Source organism: Dama dama, chromosome 33 (genome assembly GCF_033118175.1).
Source record: "Dama dama isolate Ldn47 chromosome 33, ASM3311817v1, whole genome shotgun sequence".
Classification (NCBI taxonomy): Eukaryota; Metazoa; Chordata; class Mammalia; order Artiodactyla; family Cervidae; genus Dama; species Dama dama.
Window position 1 is genome coordinate 21,819,480 of NC_083713.1, and position 15,686 is coordinate 21,835,165.

Below are 15,686 nucleotides of genomic sequence, written 5' to 3' on the forward strand. Positions count from 1 at the left end.
CCCATGAAAGCCACACTCTGAACCTTGATAGAAATAAAAAGTAAATCAAACTCTTCCATGTGATTACTCTGAAAAAAGCTAATCACATCCAGTAATGTTAGAGGAAATAAATGCCTGCCCCAACCTAATTCATACTGCATGCATGTTTACTAGATGAACATTTAGAAGCTATAAACAGTCTATCCTCTTCAATTTCTAATTTCACTCAAACTAACACATGATAGAAATGGCCCAATATCCATGTCCACATAGAAAGATCTGTGTAGAATATAAAATAATTCTACAATTACAGTGGGTCTTGAATAAGATCTATATTATCGCATGTGTGAGCAGTAGCTAAGGCTGGGCAGGCTGGCTGTGGTCCACTCATGTTACACCGTATATAAGGATATAGTACTCTGCAGTATTATAATAAAATGATTAATATATATTTACTTTCTCTCCCATGGTCAAGAAGTCTTGGAGCCAAATATTTCTCTTAAAGGGGTTTGGGATTCAAAAGAATTTAGGAACTTTTTTTTCTGAATGTGACCATTTAGAAAAATGCAACCATTCAGCATTGCAGAAACACATTTAACAGTAGAGACAAAGAAGGAGATCACTCTGAAAATAAGGAAGAGCATTTTTTTAAAAAAGAGGTTGTACATTCATTAAATGAAACACATAAAGAATTTTCTCTCAGTCCCAGAAAATGTTAATATAAGACAGCTAAGGCCCAGGTTTCTCAGATTAATCATGTGTAAGGTGCTAAGCATTCCTTCCTTCATTCAGTTAGCAAATACTTTCTGAGTTCTGGGCTCACGAGAATGTTCTAGTGCTGCAGACAGAGTGCTGAAATCTCTTCCCTCACTCCAGTGGGAGAGACACACAATAAACATGAAATATATATTCTGTTGCTGCTAAGTCACTTCAGTCATGTCCGACTCTGTGTGACCCCATAGACGGCAGCCCACCAGGCTCCTCTGTCGCTGGGATTCTCCAGGCAAGAACACTGGAGTGGGTTGCCATTTCCCTCTCCAATGCATGAAAGTGAAAAGTGAAAGTGAAGTCGCTCAGTCGTGTCCGACTCTTAGCAACCCCATGGACTGCAGCCCACCAGGCTCCTCCATCCATGGGATTTTCCAGGCAAGAGTGCTGGAGTGGGGTGCCGTTGCCTGCTCCAATATATTCTGTTAGTGATAAACACTATGGAAAAAAATCAGAAGGGACCAGGCAAGTGAAAGGTCAGGGGCAAGGAGGAAATGGTAGCTCTACAGTGTGGCCAGGGCATCCAGGGCAGGCTTGAAGGTGACTTCTGAGTGGACTGAAGCGAGTGAGCAATCTGACTGCGTGGCCCTGGAAGTGTTCCAACCAGGGCGGGTGGCAACACAGAGGCCCAACAGCCTTTGTCAGCTGTCATGGAGAAGGTGCAGTTGAGCCCACCCTGCAGCTGCTACTAGATTCTCACACATACAGTGAACCAACCAGGTGGGCTGGCCAAGTCTGTGGTATGGAGACTCGAGGAGCCTTCCGGGGGCATCTCATCACAAGGGAACTCAGAAACCTGGACAGATGGAGTTGTCTCAGGAACAAGTCTCAGCCAAAGGGGAAGAGCAACCTTGAGAACACTGAGGTGCCTGTCACTTGGGCTTATCTCCTGGTCCAGCCTCTTCAAATACTTAAGACTGAGTGCTGTGATAAACGGAAGAGATTTGAGTAAAAAACAGTCATTTATGAAAACCTGTAAGATACAGTTGCAAGGAACAAACACATAGTTCAGTTCTTTCCCACGTGGGTTGTAGCAGAGATTTACTCTTCTTGTATCAGCAAGGGACATGGGGTGTCTGCAGTGAACTGACAACTCCAGGAAGCACTCCATTGGCCTCTGGATGGCTCCAAAAGAACAGAGGTTCCAAGAGGCTGCAGCTGAGAACAGAGACCAGATGATGAGTCTCTGTATGGTAGCTAAGGAGTTTAGTGTCATCCTAGGAACACCGGGGAATAGAGATACCATCAGATTTGCATTTTGGAAAGGTTAACCAGGCTGCCCAGTGGAAACGGATTCAAGGCAGAAAGAAAGCGGGCAGGAAAACTAGTTATGGACATTGACAGGGTAATATAGGTGGGAGCTGATGGAGGATTGAATGGGAGGAGAGGCAGTGAAGCTTTTCTTAGGAAAATATATGTATCTGAGATAATTTAGGTGACAGAATACAGAACAGGGTGCAATACAATGTAGGTGGTGGGTGGTAGGAAGGCAGAGGAGTGAAAGAAAATACTGAAGAAATTCGGGTATTTGATGTGAACACTTGAGTAGGAAAGTACTTAGACAATATGAGAAGTAGAGGTAGGCTTTTGTTTTTTCCCTTGGTGTGTGTGTGTGTGTGTGTGTGTGTGTGTGTGTGTGTGTGTGTGTGCATGCATGCACGTGTTAGGGGGTTATTAATTACTTCATTTGGACACACTGAAATAGAGATTCTGTGGAGCACCCAGATGGCAGCATCTCACAGGTCGGTGGTTAGGTGGATCCCAAGCCAAAGCCTGCTTTCTCTTCAGACCTGCTTTCTTCCTGAGCTGTAGACTTGAATATCCAAAAGGCTGCCAGATACCTCTGCTGAGAGGTCTGGTAAGTTCACAGTGCCTTAACATGAATGGATCATCTCCATGCGCCTCTGTCCTCTGTTGGCCACTCTTTCCCTGTGGTGGCACCACCACCTAGCTTGGACCCATGCAATAACCCCCCTCACATCTTCATTTCTGTCTTGCCAGTGGCTGGTGCAAGTGACAAGTGGGCACCCAGGCAGATGTGCCCCCAAGAACTTAGACATAGGGCAATTAGGTTGCTCTCAGGAAGGTATGAGGTCATCAGATGGTGGGTCAAAGCCTAGATAATGTACAGTCAAGTTTGCTTGAATAAGGACAAAGAACTGGTCAGCAACAGGATCGCAAAAAAGGGAGAATCAGAGAAGAAATAAATACTGGGAGCACATCTCCAGCACTGTGGTCCCTAGGGTAGAGACTGACTCACAGACACTAATTCCCCACCACATGGGAGAGCATCCCTGTAATGGAGATAAAAGTCTGGAGCAATTACATCCTGGCCCTCACAGCCTTCAGCTCACTTCTCCTGCTCCCATTCCTTCCTTGCTCACCAACCTCCTAACCATAATTAGGCTTCCTGGGCAGATTTGCCTACAGGGAAAGAGACATGATCAGCAAACAGGATTATTTTGTCTATTTGATAACATCAATTGTCTATTTATAATTAAACTAGTTTCTGCCTTGTGAATGGGAATACCTGTGAATCTGTTAATCTATGACTTGGAATCTGAGAGGCAGGTGCTTAGTTTGATGAGGTAACAAATTCAGTACCTGATATAACAATTCTGTTTTAATTTTTCTCCATTATCAAAGTGATATGTGTTCATTATTTCTATTTTCTAAAATCACTCGTAATTCCAAATGTCCAAAAGGAACTACTACTAATTTTCAGGATGTTTCCTTCCAATCTATTTTCTATGCATATGGAAATAACATCTATCAATGATTTCATCTCCTTTTGGACTTCCTTAGTGGCTCGGATTCAGTAAAGAATCTACCTGCAATGCAGGGGACCCAGGTTCTATTCCTGGGTTGGGAAGACCCCTTGGAGAAAGGAACAGCTACTCACTCCAGTATTCTTGCCTGCAGAATTCCATGAACAGAGGAGCCTGGTGGGCTACGATCCATGAGGTCACAAAGAGTCAGACATGACTGAGCAACTAACACTTACTTAATTACTTCATTCCCTTTTTGTAAAAATGCATTACAGATCTGCAGTCTCAAATGACAAAATTAAACAACTGTGTAGGAAAGAGCTTTGGCTGCTTCTCTCACACCAAAAAAGAAAAAATTCAAAGTGTACTTGACTAAATTTCAGTAAAAGAGTTTCTGCAACCTGACCAAGACCTTGCCAAGATTCACGAGCATGACAAGGAATCCAATAAATCTTTACTGGTAGCCAGTGGTGGTGGTGGTTTAGTCGCTCAGTCGTGTCTGATTCTGGTGACCCCATGGACTGGAAACCCACCAGGCTCCTCTATCCATGGGATTTCCCAGGCAACAATACTGGAGTGAGTTGCCATTTCTTTCTCCAGGGGATCTTTCCAACCCAGGGATTGAACCCAGGTCTCCTGCATTGCAGGCAGATTCTTTACCAACTAAGTCACCAGGGAAGCCTCATGGTAGCCAGTGGTAACCTCCAAAAGCCATAATTATCCAACTAGATATATGCTAGACATTATGCTTCTAAATTCAAATTCAGTCTCTGGCAAAGATGTGTGTTTGTATGTACAAATAAGAATGGTATTTTTCTTATGCTCTCATTCTTTTTATATTTATTAGCCAGTCTCCTTCTATAAAGAACTGTTATCACCTATCTGTTTATCCTGAAATATGAACTATACAGGTAAATCAGAAAAAATCTTGATTCTTTCTTTTTATTCATGAAGTTTAAGAGTATTGAGTTGGTGCCCAGAAGGCTAAGGGCTCAGTAATTGGAATCCATATAGTTTGCATGCTTTTGGCTTTGCTACTATTTGGACATCTTATTATGATGTTAAAACCAAGTTCCAAAGTCTTACTTTCTTTTACCCAAACTCATGGTCAGAAGCAGTTGGGGTTGACACATCCAGGAACCTTACCTCATTCTCTGATGAGCTTGCAGAGAGGAGCACTTCTTGGGCATCGAAGAACTCAGAGACAGATTCTGACATGGAGAGGCGGCTCTCATTGGCTACTTGCTGTGACAGGGGTAGACTGACATGGATTTGCTCACCAGCCTAAAGGAGAGAAAAGTAGATGGTGTGATCGCTTTCTTCCCTCGTATGAATGGCTATTTGTTCAAATTGGACAGTGAAGTACTAGCCAGATCTCTAGAAAAATTCGCAGCATATGTTAAAGGACTGGTGAGCACAAGCAATTTTCACTCGAAACTGAGTAATGACCACTGCATAAGTTTCCTTCCAATATGCCTGAAGAATCCAAAAGTGCAGACAAAAGGTGAGTAGATTTTCAATCTATGCTCAATTGACGTTTAGTGGATTGAATAACAGATTGAGGCCCCAAAACACCCTGAATTGACTGTGGAGACAAGTTCCTTGCCATATGCTTTGGCCTGTCATTACTAGCCATATTCTAACCAGTATACTACAACTCAAAAAGTATTTGTAGTAACCACTAGCAATATGCTAAGGAAACATTCTATGATACTAATTTTTGAGACCGAATATATTGATATAAAAAGTCACTTTCCAATTTGATCATGACTTTTAGCCAATGAAACATATGATTAGAGTACTGAACCTTATTTCAAACTGTATTTTTATTCATACAATGATAGCAAATGATATTGCTTTCAAGAAAGCAATTTAAGTTGCAACAAGAAAAACAGGCAAGAGAATTATGCATTTTAAACATCTAGTACATCTAGTACATATTTTAAATTGAAAAGAAGATTCACACTGAGACTGTTGACTAATTTTTAAATGATAAAATTTTAGAAATATTCTAGATTCTGGGCAGTTGAGGGGGCATAAGTGTCATCAGAGATCACAGGACCCATGGAGGTGAATGGACACAAGGTCGGTAACTTACATCCAAGAGAAGCTGTCTGGGGATGGTATTTCTTAAGCAGTTAGATAGCAGAACCCTTACACTTACAGATTTCTAGAAAAATGTATGTTTGGTGCAAATATGGCCTTAGCATTAGTTAAAACTCTCACCTTAAAAAAAAAAAACAAAAAAAACCTCTCACCTTGTTACATGTATTACTGTTCAAAAATATAAATTCTCCTGGCTAAAAATAATAATTTTATGAAAGTGTTAGTTGCTCAGTCGTGTCTGACTCTTTGAGACTCTCGGACTCTAGCCCACCAGGTTCCTCTGTCCCTGGAATTCTCCAAGCAAGAATATGAGTGGATTGCCATTCCCTTCCCAGGGGATCTTCCTGATTCAGGTATTAAACCTGGGTCTCCTGCATTGCAGATGGATTCTTTACCATCTGGGCCACTAGAACTATACACTCATGTTAAGTCCAAATACTGAATATTCTCCTATCCTCTTACTGTTTTTTTCAAAAATTCTTCTGAAAAATGGAATAATAATAGCACCCCCATCAGAGAGTTGTTGGGGGTATCAAATGAGATAACACAAGTAAAGTGGGTTAGCAATACCAAGCACATAGTAAGCATTTGCTTGACACGTGTTAACCATTAATTATTAGCATCATCACCAGGAGCTGTAGCAGCACTAATAATATTTTCTTAGCAAGGTCAGGTGACATCTCTTCTTAGATAGAACTTTTAAAACAAACCTTAAGAAAACTTTTATTTAGCACCTTCTCTGCTAAAAGTGCTTGTTTCAACATTTCATGGGCCATTAATGATAATGAATATTTCAAATGAGGAGTGACAGAAAAGTCACAAGCTGGAGTACATATAAATTAAATAATCAGTAGCGTGAGATGAACACAGGAATAAATAAAAATAGACAACCGATCACCAACAATAAATGATGTTAAGCTCATGTATATCCTTCACTCCAAAGAACATTGAACTGTCAGCAACACAAGATTTATGCTGGGAATTGCATTAGTAGTGAAAGAACTTTATAAAAATAAATAAAAATATGCAGTAGGTATAGATGCTACAAAATAAGTATTCTATATCTATTAAAAATGAATCTTACCTCATCAGGGCTAGGAATAATATTTACACTAACAACCTGATCACAAATAATAGATTCTGAATGTATTCTGTTCAACCGGCTCCTTAGTTCAGCATTCTGGTTGAGTGCCTTAAAATAACAAAAACCACACATGTAATTTCAAGTTATTGAGCAAACATAAGGCAGAACCAGCACACAGGTACACTTTAGACAACAAAGTCTATGATGCTTTTAGCTGTAACTTTTGGAGCCACCATAGGCCAGATCCCACTAGTAAGAAGGAAAGAAATGGCTCAGAATTAAGGCATTCATTTTTTGCAATATAAGACTACTGCTTAGTAGATGAGTGGGTTGAAAAGAGTTCAAGGATTTCACAAAATTGATTCATGGAATTTTCTCTCCTTTAGTCAGGCCCACTATATCCAAGCCCAGTCTACCACCACATACATATAACATTTTATACCCTAGGATAAAAACTATTGATTCTTTAATTTTTTTTTCTTTTTTGGTTCCAGTTCCTAAAGTTTGGGAGTTGTTTCAAAGCCAGATGTCTTATAAATAATTTGTAAATGGAATAAGCAATGAACTGGCTTTATATTTCATAGAGCTATATTTTGACCTGGTGAAAGAAAACAGTTGCTGTGTTTCCATTTTCTAGGAGCACATAATTAGTACCTATGACAGTGCAGCAGAACTGATTCAAGTGTAGACCAAAGCTGCCTTCCCTGAACAGTGCAGACATCGACAAGCATAATAGAGACCATATCACAGACAGGAAACTAAGCTCTCTGCATCTCATGATTCTTAACACACCCTAAGTCAGCATCAGTAAAACACCATCTGCTCTACCCCAGTTTAGTGTGTGTGGTGGAAAGGGAACATATTTACATAAACATGGGCTCCCTACAGGGACCCTGGGGACAGAGGTTCGTGGATCACATCAGTGCATGGAAATCTGTTCCACATACAGAAGACACACGTAGCTGAATAGATTACACCAAGTCTCAAGTAAGAGACCTTTGTGAGGACAAAGCCCAGTGAAAAGCTGGACTGCTCCTTTCCTTCCCATTAAAACCAGAAATGAGAAGATGGAAGTGGATATTTCAGAATGGAAAATAAATGTCAGGACTTACTGAAGAGTGAAGCTGCCCCAGGGAGTAAGGATTCTGCTTTTCTTCACAAGGAGTCAATGAATACACTAAACTGATACACACACAGATACAACAGCCTAACTCTAGATTTGTACCTATTCCATCACCCAGGATAAATGATAAAGTGGCTAAACTTCACACTTGCATTGAGTGGTGCAGAGTTCTTGAGCATGAAGCATAGAACAGTCTCCCCTCTTTCCTTTCTGCTCAGTTTTTTTTTTTTTTTTTTTGGCTACCCTGTCCAGCTTATGGGATTTTAGTTCCCTGACTAAGGATCAAACCCAGGGCCTTGGGAGTCAGAGTGCTGAGTCCTAACCACTAGACCATGAGGGAATTCCCTCAGTTTTCTCCTTTCAAGGAGAAAATTCTTCACTCACAGCTTTCGGCTTTCATTTAAAGTCTTTAGAACCAGTCTGTAAAATACGTGTAAAACAGAATACATTTGGTCTTGTGGGCTGTCAGGTATTGATGGATTAAAGGTGCACACAGATCCTACAGTCATTACATTGCAGACAGGCGAAAATATGTGTCCAGTTCGTTGAGCAAACAGGGATGTGTTAGTGAGAAAAAAGGTGATTACATTTTTAGTAAATAAATCATGTGCTTCCCAGTACCTTTACATTTTGCAAAAGTGTTCAGGATCTTTTTCTTGGAGTAAAATCTCAAACAGTTGAAATTTGAAAAAAAAAAAATACTGCATCACTCCTATGCTTTGCTACTATATATGCTCATTTGCTCTTTCATTGTTTTTCTGTCCACAAGGGTACTGAAAGGCATCTTAGTTACTGATATAATTGGACCCAGATATATTTTGCTGTCTTGGAAGTAGGAGGCCTTGTTGTATGTTGTTTGATGGCTTTAATGGCAGAATCACATTCACGACTTCAGGGTTTCACAGAAACCTCACCTAAGAGTTTCTTCAAAGTGACAACACCTTCTGTTGCCCCGGAAAAAAGTTAACAAAACAGCCCCACAAAAACTCACGGGCAAGGACAAGTAATTCCTGCCCCCCTCCCCCACCCGCTCCAGCAGGTGGGAGTTAAAAACACAAGTTTTCCATTCATAAGGAAACTTGTAGAATTGCTTGCTCTGAATATTTAAGAAAGTTAAACTCCCATGTAATCTCTCATCTCATCCAATATTCATTAAATGTGATCCTGCCTACAGGTGTGTGTGAAGGCACAGGAGGTAGCCTCTAGCTGCTAATATCAATAGGACATGAGCTGAAAATTAAAGAAATACTGTGTTAATCATATATATGCAGTGGTAGAAAAATGTTGTTACACAGCACACAAAAAAGCCTGGAAATAAGTACTATTCCAACTGCGCCGACCCCGAGGGTGGGAAGGGTAAGCAGACGCAGAGCATGCAGCAGCCCACTTGGGCGCGCCTGGCCAGGGCAGTGCCTCCTTTTGCCTCGGGACACAGACCGCCGTGGGAGGTGGCTGCAACCGGGCCGTGAGTCAGGACCACATTTGTGACTTCCCTCTCTGAAGCTCACGACTGGTGATCCTTAACACAGAAGAGTCCAGGTGACGGCAGGAACAATACATAGAAAGCAGCCGAGGAGCCTGGGCAGCGGTGAGGCGAGGGAAAAGGGGGCGAGCCGCCAGCCACTGGCGCCAGCCCGTGAGCAAGAAAAGCCATGGAAACCTGCGAGGGGTAACACTGCTCTAGGAGCGGCAGATGGGGTGAAGGCCCAACGGCAGGAAGCAGCCTCGGCTCGGGAAGCACGCCTGGCTTCTTTAGCAAGTCTCACACTTGCTCTCATGAGCGAGCTCAGGCCGCAGTGCAAACTCTCCACCAGGTATGCTCACTTTCCCACACCTCATACACACTCAAGTGCCATATGTCCACGAAACACGGCATTCCTGACCAAGCTATGAAGGAAGTTACCATCTTGAAGCTCTGAGTCAGAATGAATTGCCCAAATCCTCACTTCCTCGGCTATTAACTACCATTTTCCCACCCAGGCAGACAATGGGTGAGAACTACCTTAGAGTAGGGGAGAGTCTGGCATAGCAAATGCATTCTACTGAATGGAGCTGAGGGTTATGGGAAGATTTAAACTCTTCAGATAAAAGCAAAACTGGTTCAAAAGGAGTGAGAATGTAAGTATGCCAACTGTCAAAGCTAGAGCTATCAAGAATCAAATCATGGCTGGCTCTTAAAAATCACCTTGTTTTCTATTTTAAAATAAACTAACACTAAGATAGTGTATTTGGAAAATGCTAAAAAGTATAAAAATATTTCTAAAAATTCATATCTTACTACTCAATCAACCAACTTTTGCTAGCGTGGTATATTTCTTTCTAGCTTTTTTCTTATGCACTTTTCACATTAAAAAATGGGAACCAAAAAAAAAAATGGGAACATACTCTACATCCTTCAATATTTATTCTTGGTACACAAGATATTTATTTAATGTTGCAAACTCTTCACAAATGTGATTTTAGTAACTGTGGAATCAGTGGTTATTTTTCTACTATTGGGCACGTATGATGTTGTTAACTGATTTTTATTAGAACAAATACTGCTGCCATGAATGTTTATGTGCATACGTTTTCTACATTCAGCATTACTCCCTTAGATTATGCATATCAGCCATGAACCAAAGGACCAAAGCATAAAATACTTCAAAGGTTTTAAATAAACATCACCAAATTATGCCCAAAATGACAATGATTTAAAGTTACTGGATAGCTAAAAAAAAAAAGGTAAAGGATTCTATGAAGAACATCTTCATAAACAAAAAATCTGGCCAAGGCTCAGGGAACTGTGAAATTCAGGAACAAATATATTTAAAATATTTACTCCAACACAGAATATTTATTTTGGATGTATAATATGTTGTAGACAGGAAGGATGGTAAATACTATGACTGGGATTTTAATCATGCTACCATGTGCCTTAAGCCAATTTTTTGCTTACATTCCCATACATACCACATTTCATTGACTCTAAGATGCACAGTTCTCAAAACTAACACTTCTGAAGCACTGGCCAGTTTAACTGAAAGTAGTGTTTTCTTTCTTAGTAGTGCATAGAATGATGGCATATTGAACAATGAATGCCATACTGATTTAATGAAATATAATAATTGTAGATGGAGTACAAGAATCATTGTACTGTTCACACTTGTATGAACGCAACACCCAAAGCATTTAGCACAAGTTGTGCATAAACTCTGGGGTCAGAAACCAAACTAGTAACAGTGACAAAGTGTAATGCATTGAAGACAGACTCAGTCATGCTGAATCTTTTACTATAGTAATCTAGGGTGCTGAGTTTACCATAGTCTTATTATATATTATTTGATTTTGGTGTTTAGTACATAAAATTATAGCTGATGTGAAATAAAGTCATTTATAAAAGGAGAGATGCCAGATAAAATACCTTGCCCTACAGATGTAAATCCAACATCTATGCTGCCTTTCAGGTGTAAAAGTTTGCTTTTAAAGCTTCATGGGAGTAAAATATCAGAATTATGCATGTCTCTGGATACATATAGATCAGGGATGAAATATTACTATAGAAGAGAAATTCATTACACTGTTCAGCCTTGCAAATCATTACACACTCAAGGCAGGTAACAATTTATGCTGAGCATGTAGTGAAAAATGCTAATTTTATATATTTTATTATGCTATGTGCCTTCTAAAAGGATGATGGAATTTGCCAAGTTGTTATATTTAAAAGCTTTATTGAAAAGCAGCATTTTAACCATTAGACATATATCAAATAGAACTTACATCAAATAAAAAATAAGTTTCAAAATGTTAGACTAATCTAATAAGTTATTTAAATAGTCTCTCTCCTTCCCTTTCTAGGGGGAGATTTGGCTTGGAAATCATTCATTTAAAAAAACCTGGGTTCTAACTGATGACATCTGAAAAAGGATCAATGATGTCTTTAGACTACCTGCAATCACACTGTAATGTGAAATTATATTAATATAAAAACATACTCAGAACAGCTGTCTCAATATACTCAAGCTGTTTCATATCTTGTTCAATCCTAAATTCTATATTTGAAGAGGCACAATGAGGATAATAGAGCTAGCCAACCAGGATGGCTACATCAGTTAACTGTTCCCTATCTTCAATGTCTCCTTATCTGTTAGTTCTTTCTCTTTATGATACAAACAAACTGAGGTGACTGAAATTTCAAGGCTGACTTTCAGTCCATATATCATTTACTGCTAAATCAGATCCTATTAACCTTTTTGTTCTCGAAATTATCAAAACTCTTTCTTCTTGATCTCAGTGGTCATTGCTATCTAAATTCGTCAGTGGTTACCCCTGGGTTTCCATTGAAGGATTCTCTCTTCTTTTTTTCAGCTTGTCCTTTAAATACTAATGTTCACTACAGCAGCACCCCTGACCTCTTTTATTCTGACTGAAAACACAATTTATCAACAGCTGTAAGTTCACCAAGATACTGGGATATCCACATCTTTCTCTCCAGCTTGGGCTTCTCTCCTGAGCCCTAGAGATCAGGAGAAAATGACCCCACCCAATGGGAAGGTACGTACAGACACAGGATGTAAACACAGCCAAAATGCTGAGATAACACAGAACTGGAAACATGGGATTCTCTAGTGGATAGGGTATAACTCTCTTTATGCTGCTGCTGCTGCTGCTAAGTCACTTCAGTCATGTCCGACTCTTTGTGACTCCATGGACCGTAGCCCACCAGGCTCCTCTGTCCATGGGATTCTCCAGGCCAGAACACTGGAGTGGGTAGCCATTCCTTTCTCCAGGGGATCTTCCCAACCAAGGGATAGACCCCAGGTCTCCCGCATTGCAGGCAGATTCTTAACCAGCTGAGCCACCAGGGAAGCCCATTCTCTGCCTTACCAAGAAGCGAATAAAAAGCAAGCAAGCAATAAACAAGCACATTTTCTCATTTTTCTTAGTACGAGCTTATTTCATACCACTAAGCCTTTAATCATTAGTACATCTGAATAAAACACTGCAGCATGTAGGGGAACAAAAGTGTATTTGACACATTTGCAAGATGACATACAAGATGCTTACTAGCCATTATTTTGATCTTTCTGATTTATGATCCTTTTTAGAATCATGATTCAGTAGATCCATTAAGATGGACAAGGTGTTCAACAGATATATGACAGGAGATCAGGCCAGGGCAAACCATTAAAGTGTGCTTGTGAAGGAAGCCCTCTGCAAACTGGCACCTAGTTACTGCTTTGAATGCACAGGCTCTTGAGTTTCCAAGCAGCATATGTGCCTCAACTGACAGTGTTTAACGGCAAACAGCAGAAAGTGTGGCCCAGACAACAGCATTCAATAACATGAAACTTAACACTGAAAAGCAGCTGACAGTTCAGGTACATAAAACATGGTGAGACGGTTTAAGTCTAATTTGCAGGAACTGAGGGAAACTGTTCAAGCAGGAGCTGATCCACATGGAAAACCACTTACCCAGGATTTGCTTGCTCCTTCGCTCTGATCCAAGGCACCAGGAAGTGAACAATATTTTATGTAATCACTGAGTTCTCACACAAAAATCAATAACAACATTGAAGTCTTAAAAGGAAATTTTAAAGGTGCATTTATAGACTAAGTGAAGAAAAGCACTTTCAGAAGAAGTGCTCAGTTTTAAGAAAGCAGAAGTGTAGTTTTAAAGGATTTTTAACAGAAATTACAACCTTGAAATATATAGGGATTTGATTAGTATTAATAAGATCAATATAATATATATTAAGTAATACATATTATAGTGTAAAATATATCCTGAAATGTTAGAGTCGAGATTCAGGGAACACAGACAGGAAGAAAATCCTAAGAGTGCAGATCAAAAGAGTAAAAAAATAAGTAATAGTAATCAGTAGCTTTCAACAGACTAAAATGCATCATAAGTAGGAAAAACACTAAGTGTGGAAGATCTGGTAGATTTTGTCTGACGCGGGATTGGACATAGTCTGGACAGTTTAGATGTGTAGGTAAATCATTAGTTTTTTAAACCAGGGATGGCCTTATAAGACCACAGAGGGGCATTATAATCAGCCAAAATATAAATTATGTTTGCAAGCAAGTTCGGTTGATTGTCACTGTTACCTTGATATCTTTTGGAAGAAAAGTAATACAATTTAATACTGACACTGTGATGGCTTGGGGGAATTTTAGACAGATGTGTCATTCCCATGATGGACTGTCTCCACCCCCGTAGCTGGCTTGGAGGGTTAGGAACGTGTCCTGAGAATGATACAAACACTCATTTACCTGAGACAGGGACTGTCGGAGTCGTGCCATCTGTGTGCTGTGGCCTTTATTGTGATCCTGCTCAGAAACCATCTGCTTAAGCTTCTCCTTCTCTATAGCTATGCTGTTAAACGCAGACTTCAAAAGAGAATGCACTGGGTGGGGAGAAAAGTAAGAGACAAGGATCAAATGGATCCAGAAAAATAAACAGAATTATAAACTTCTCAGCACTTGTAACTCATTCATGAATATTTTCTGGAAAGGTTATGTTACAGTCTAATTGAAAGTCAGCCTTAAAATGGAATCTACCAGAATATCTAAATACAAAACAAATATGGGAATGGTAATTAATCCGGATGAAAGTTTTAGCATTTCATAACAGATAAGTCAATGAAGACCTGGAAGCAGCATATTAAATACCAATTTTTAAATTTCAATACTTAGAAACTAACCTATACTTCCTAGAAGGAAAAGGGAACAAGTTTTACTCTGCCACAGTCAATGATAATACTTGAGCAGTTATGTGTACAATGAAGTCTCATGCAAATAATTTAGAACTATCAAATTATCACCGCAAAGTATGCATCCAAAAAAGGGCATTTTATGAGTCTTGCAAATATAAAACAAACAGCTGTTTTAGAAGTTGGAGCTAGTTCTCTTTGTGGTAGGAAATGATTTGGTCTTTTTTTTTTTTAAGTATTTATCAGACTATCATTGATTTAAAATGTGTTAGTTTCTGCTGTATAGCAAAGTAAATCAGTTATATAAATATACATATATCCACTATTTTTTAGATTCTTTTCCCACATAGGTCAATACCGAGTACTGAGTGGCATCCCTTGCATTATACAGTATGTCCTTCCTAGTTACCTATTTTATATATAATAACGTGGATATGTCCATTTCAGTCTCCCAGTTTATCCTTTCCCTCTTCCCCCACTGGTAACCATAACTTTGTTTTCTACATCTGTGACTCTGTTTCCATTTTGTTGAAATGGTTTGGTTTTAAGGACAACACTTGCATTACTTTCTCAGCCCAAAACATCATGATATCAAAAGTGCTTTCAAAGAATACAAACGACCAGTTATAACATGAATACGTTCTGGGAATCTAATCTGCAGGATGGTTATGTTAACAGTACCGTATTATTTACCTGAATTTGTTAAGAGAGTAGATCTTGAATGTTCTTACCACAAAAAAGAAATGGTAATTATGCGACGTGTTGGAGATATTAGCTATCCTATGGTAGTAATTATTTTGCAATATATAAGTATGTCAAATCAACATATATACCTTGAACTTATACAATGTTACATGTTCATTTTATCTCAATAAAGCTGGAAATAAAGTAAAACAAAATAAAGGCAACTAAAAACAACCTCCACCCTCATTTCTGCATACCTAACAACAGACATTTGTAAAAATCCAGGGCAGTCTTTAATTTTGAAACATAAAAATGTTGAATTTCCAACTCTTATCTTTATAGTAACAGTTTCTGCAAAATGTAAAGTCTTCTAAAATAGGGATTTCCTTGTAAGAGAAAGGTTATTTTTAAAAGAAGTGGAAAAATTTAGCAGAAAATAGTGACCTGAATTAAATGGGAAAAATAAGGGGATGATAAAG

General features: G+C 39.3%; 1 protein-coding gene across 11 annotated transcripts in view; it reads right to left on the reverse strand.

The window, feature by feature from the left end:
• OSBPL6 (oxysterol binding protein like 6) overlaps positions 1 to 15,686 on the reverse strand; it is a 206,051-nt gene that overhangs the window by 19,478 nt on the left and 170,887 nt on the right. For 9 of the 11 annotated variants that reach the window (XM_061135575.1, XM_061135584.1, XM_061135580.1 and 6 more), the window contains 3 exons: positions 14,084 to 14,217; positions 6,706 to 6,813; positions 4,662 to 4,799 (listed from right to left, as the gene is read on the reverse strand). In XM_061135575.1, the coding sequence (XP_060991558.1) occupies positions 4,662 to 4,799; positions 6,706 to 6,813; positions 14,084 to 14,217 (380 nt within the window). The remainder of the gene's footprint in view (positions 1 to 4,661; positions 4,800 to 6,705; positions 6,814 to 14,083; positions 14,218 to 15,686) is intronic. The other 2 variants (XM_061135583.1, XM_061135585.1) reach the window with 1 other exon arrangement.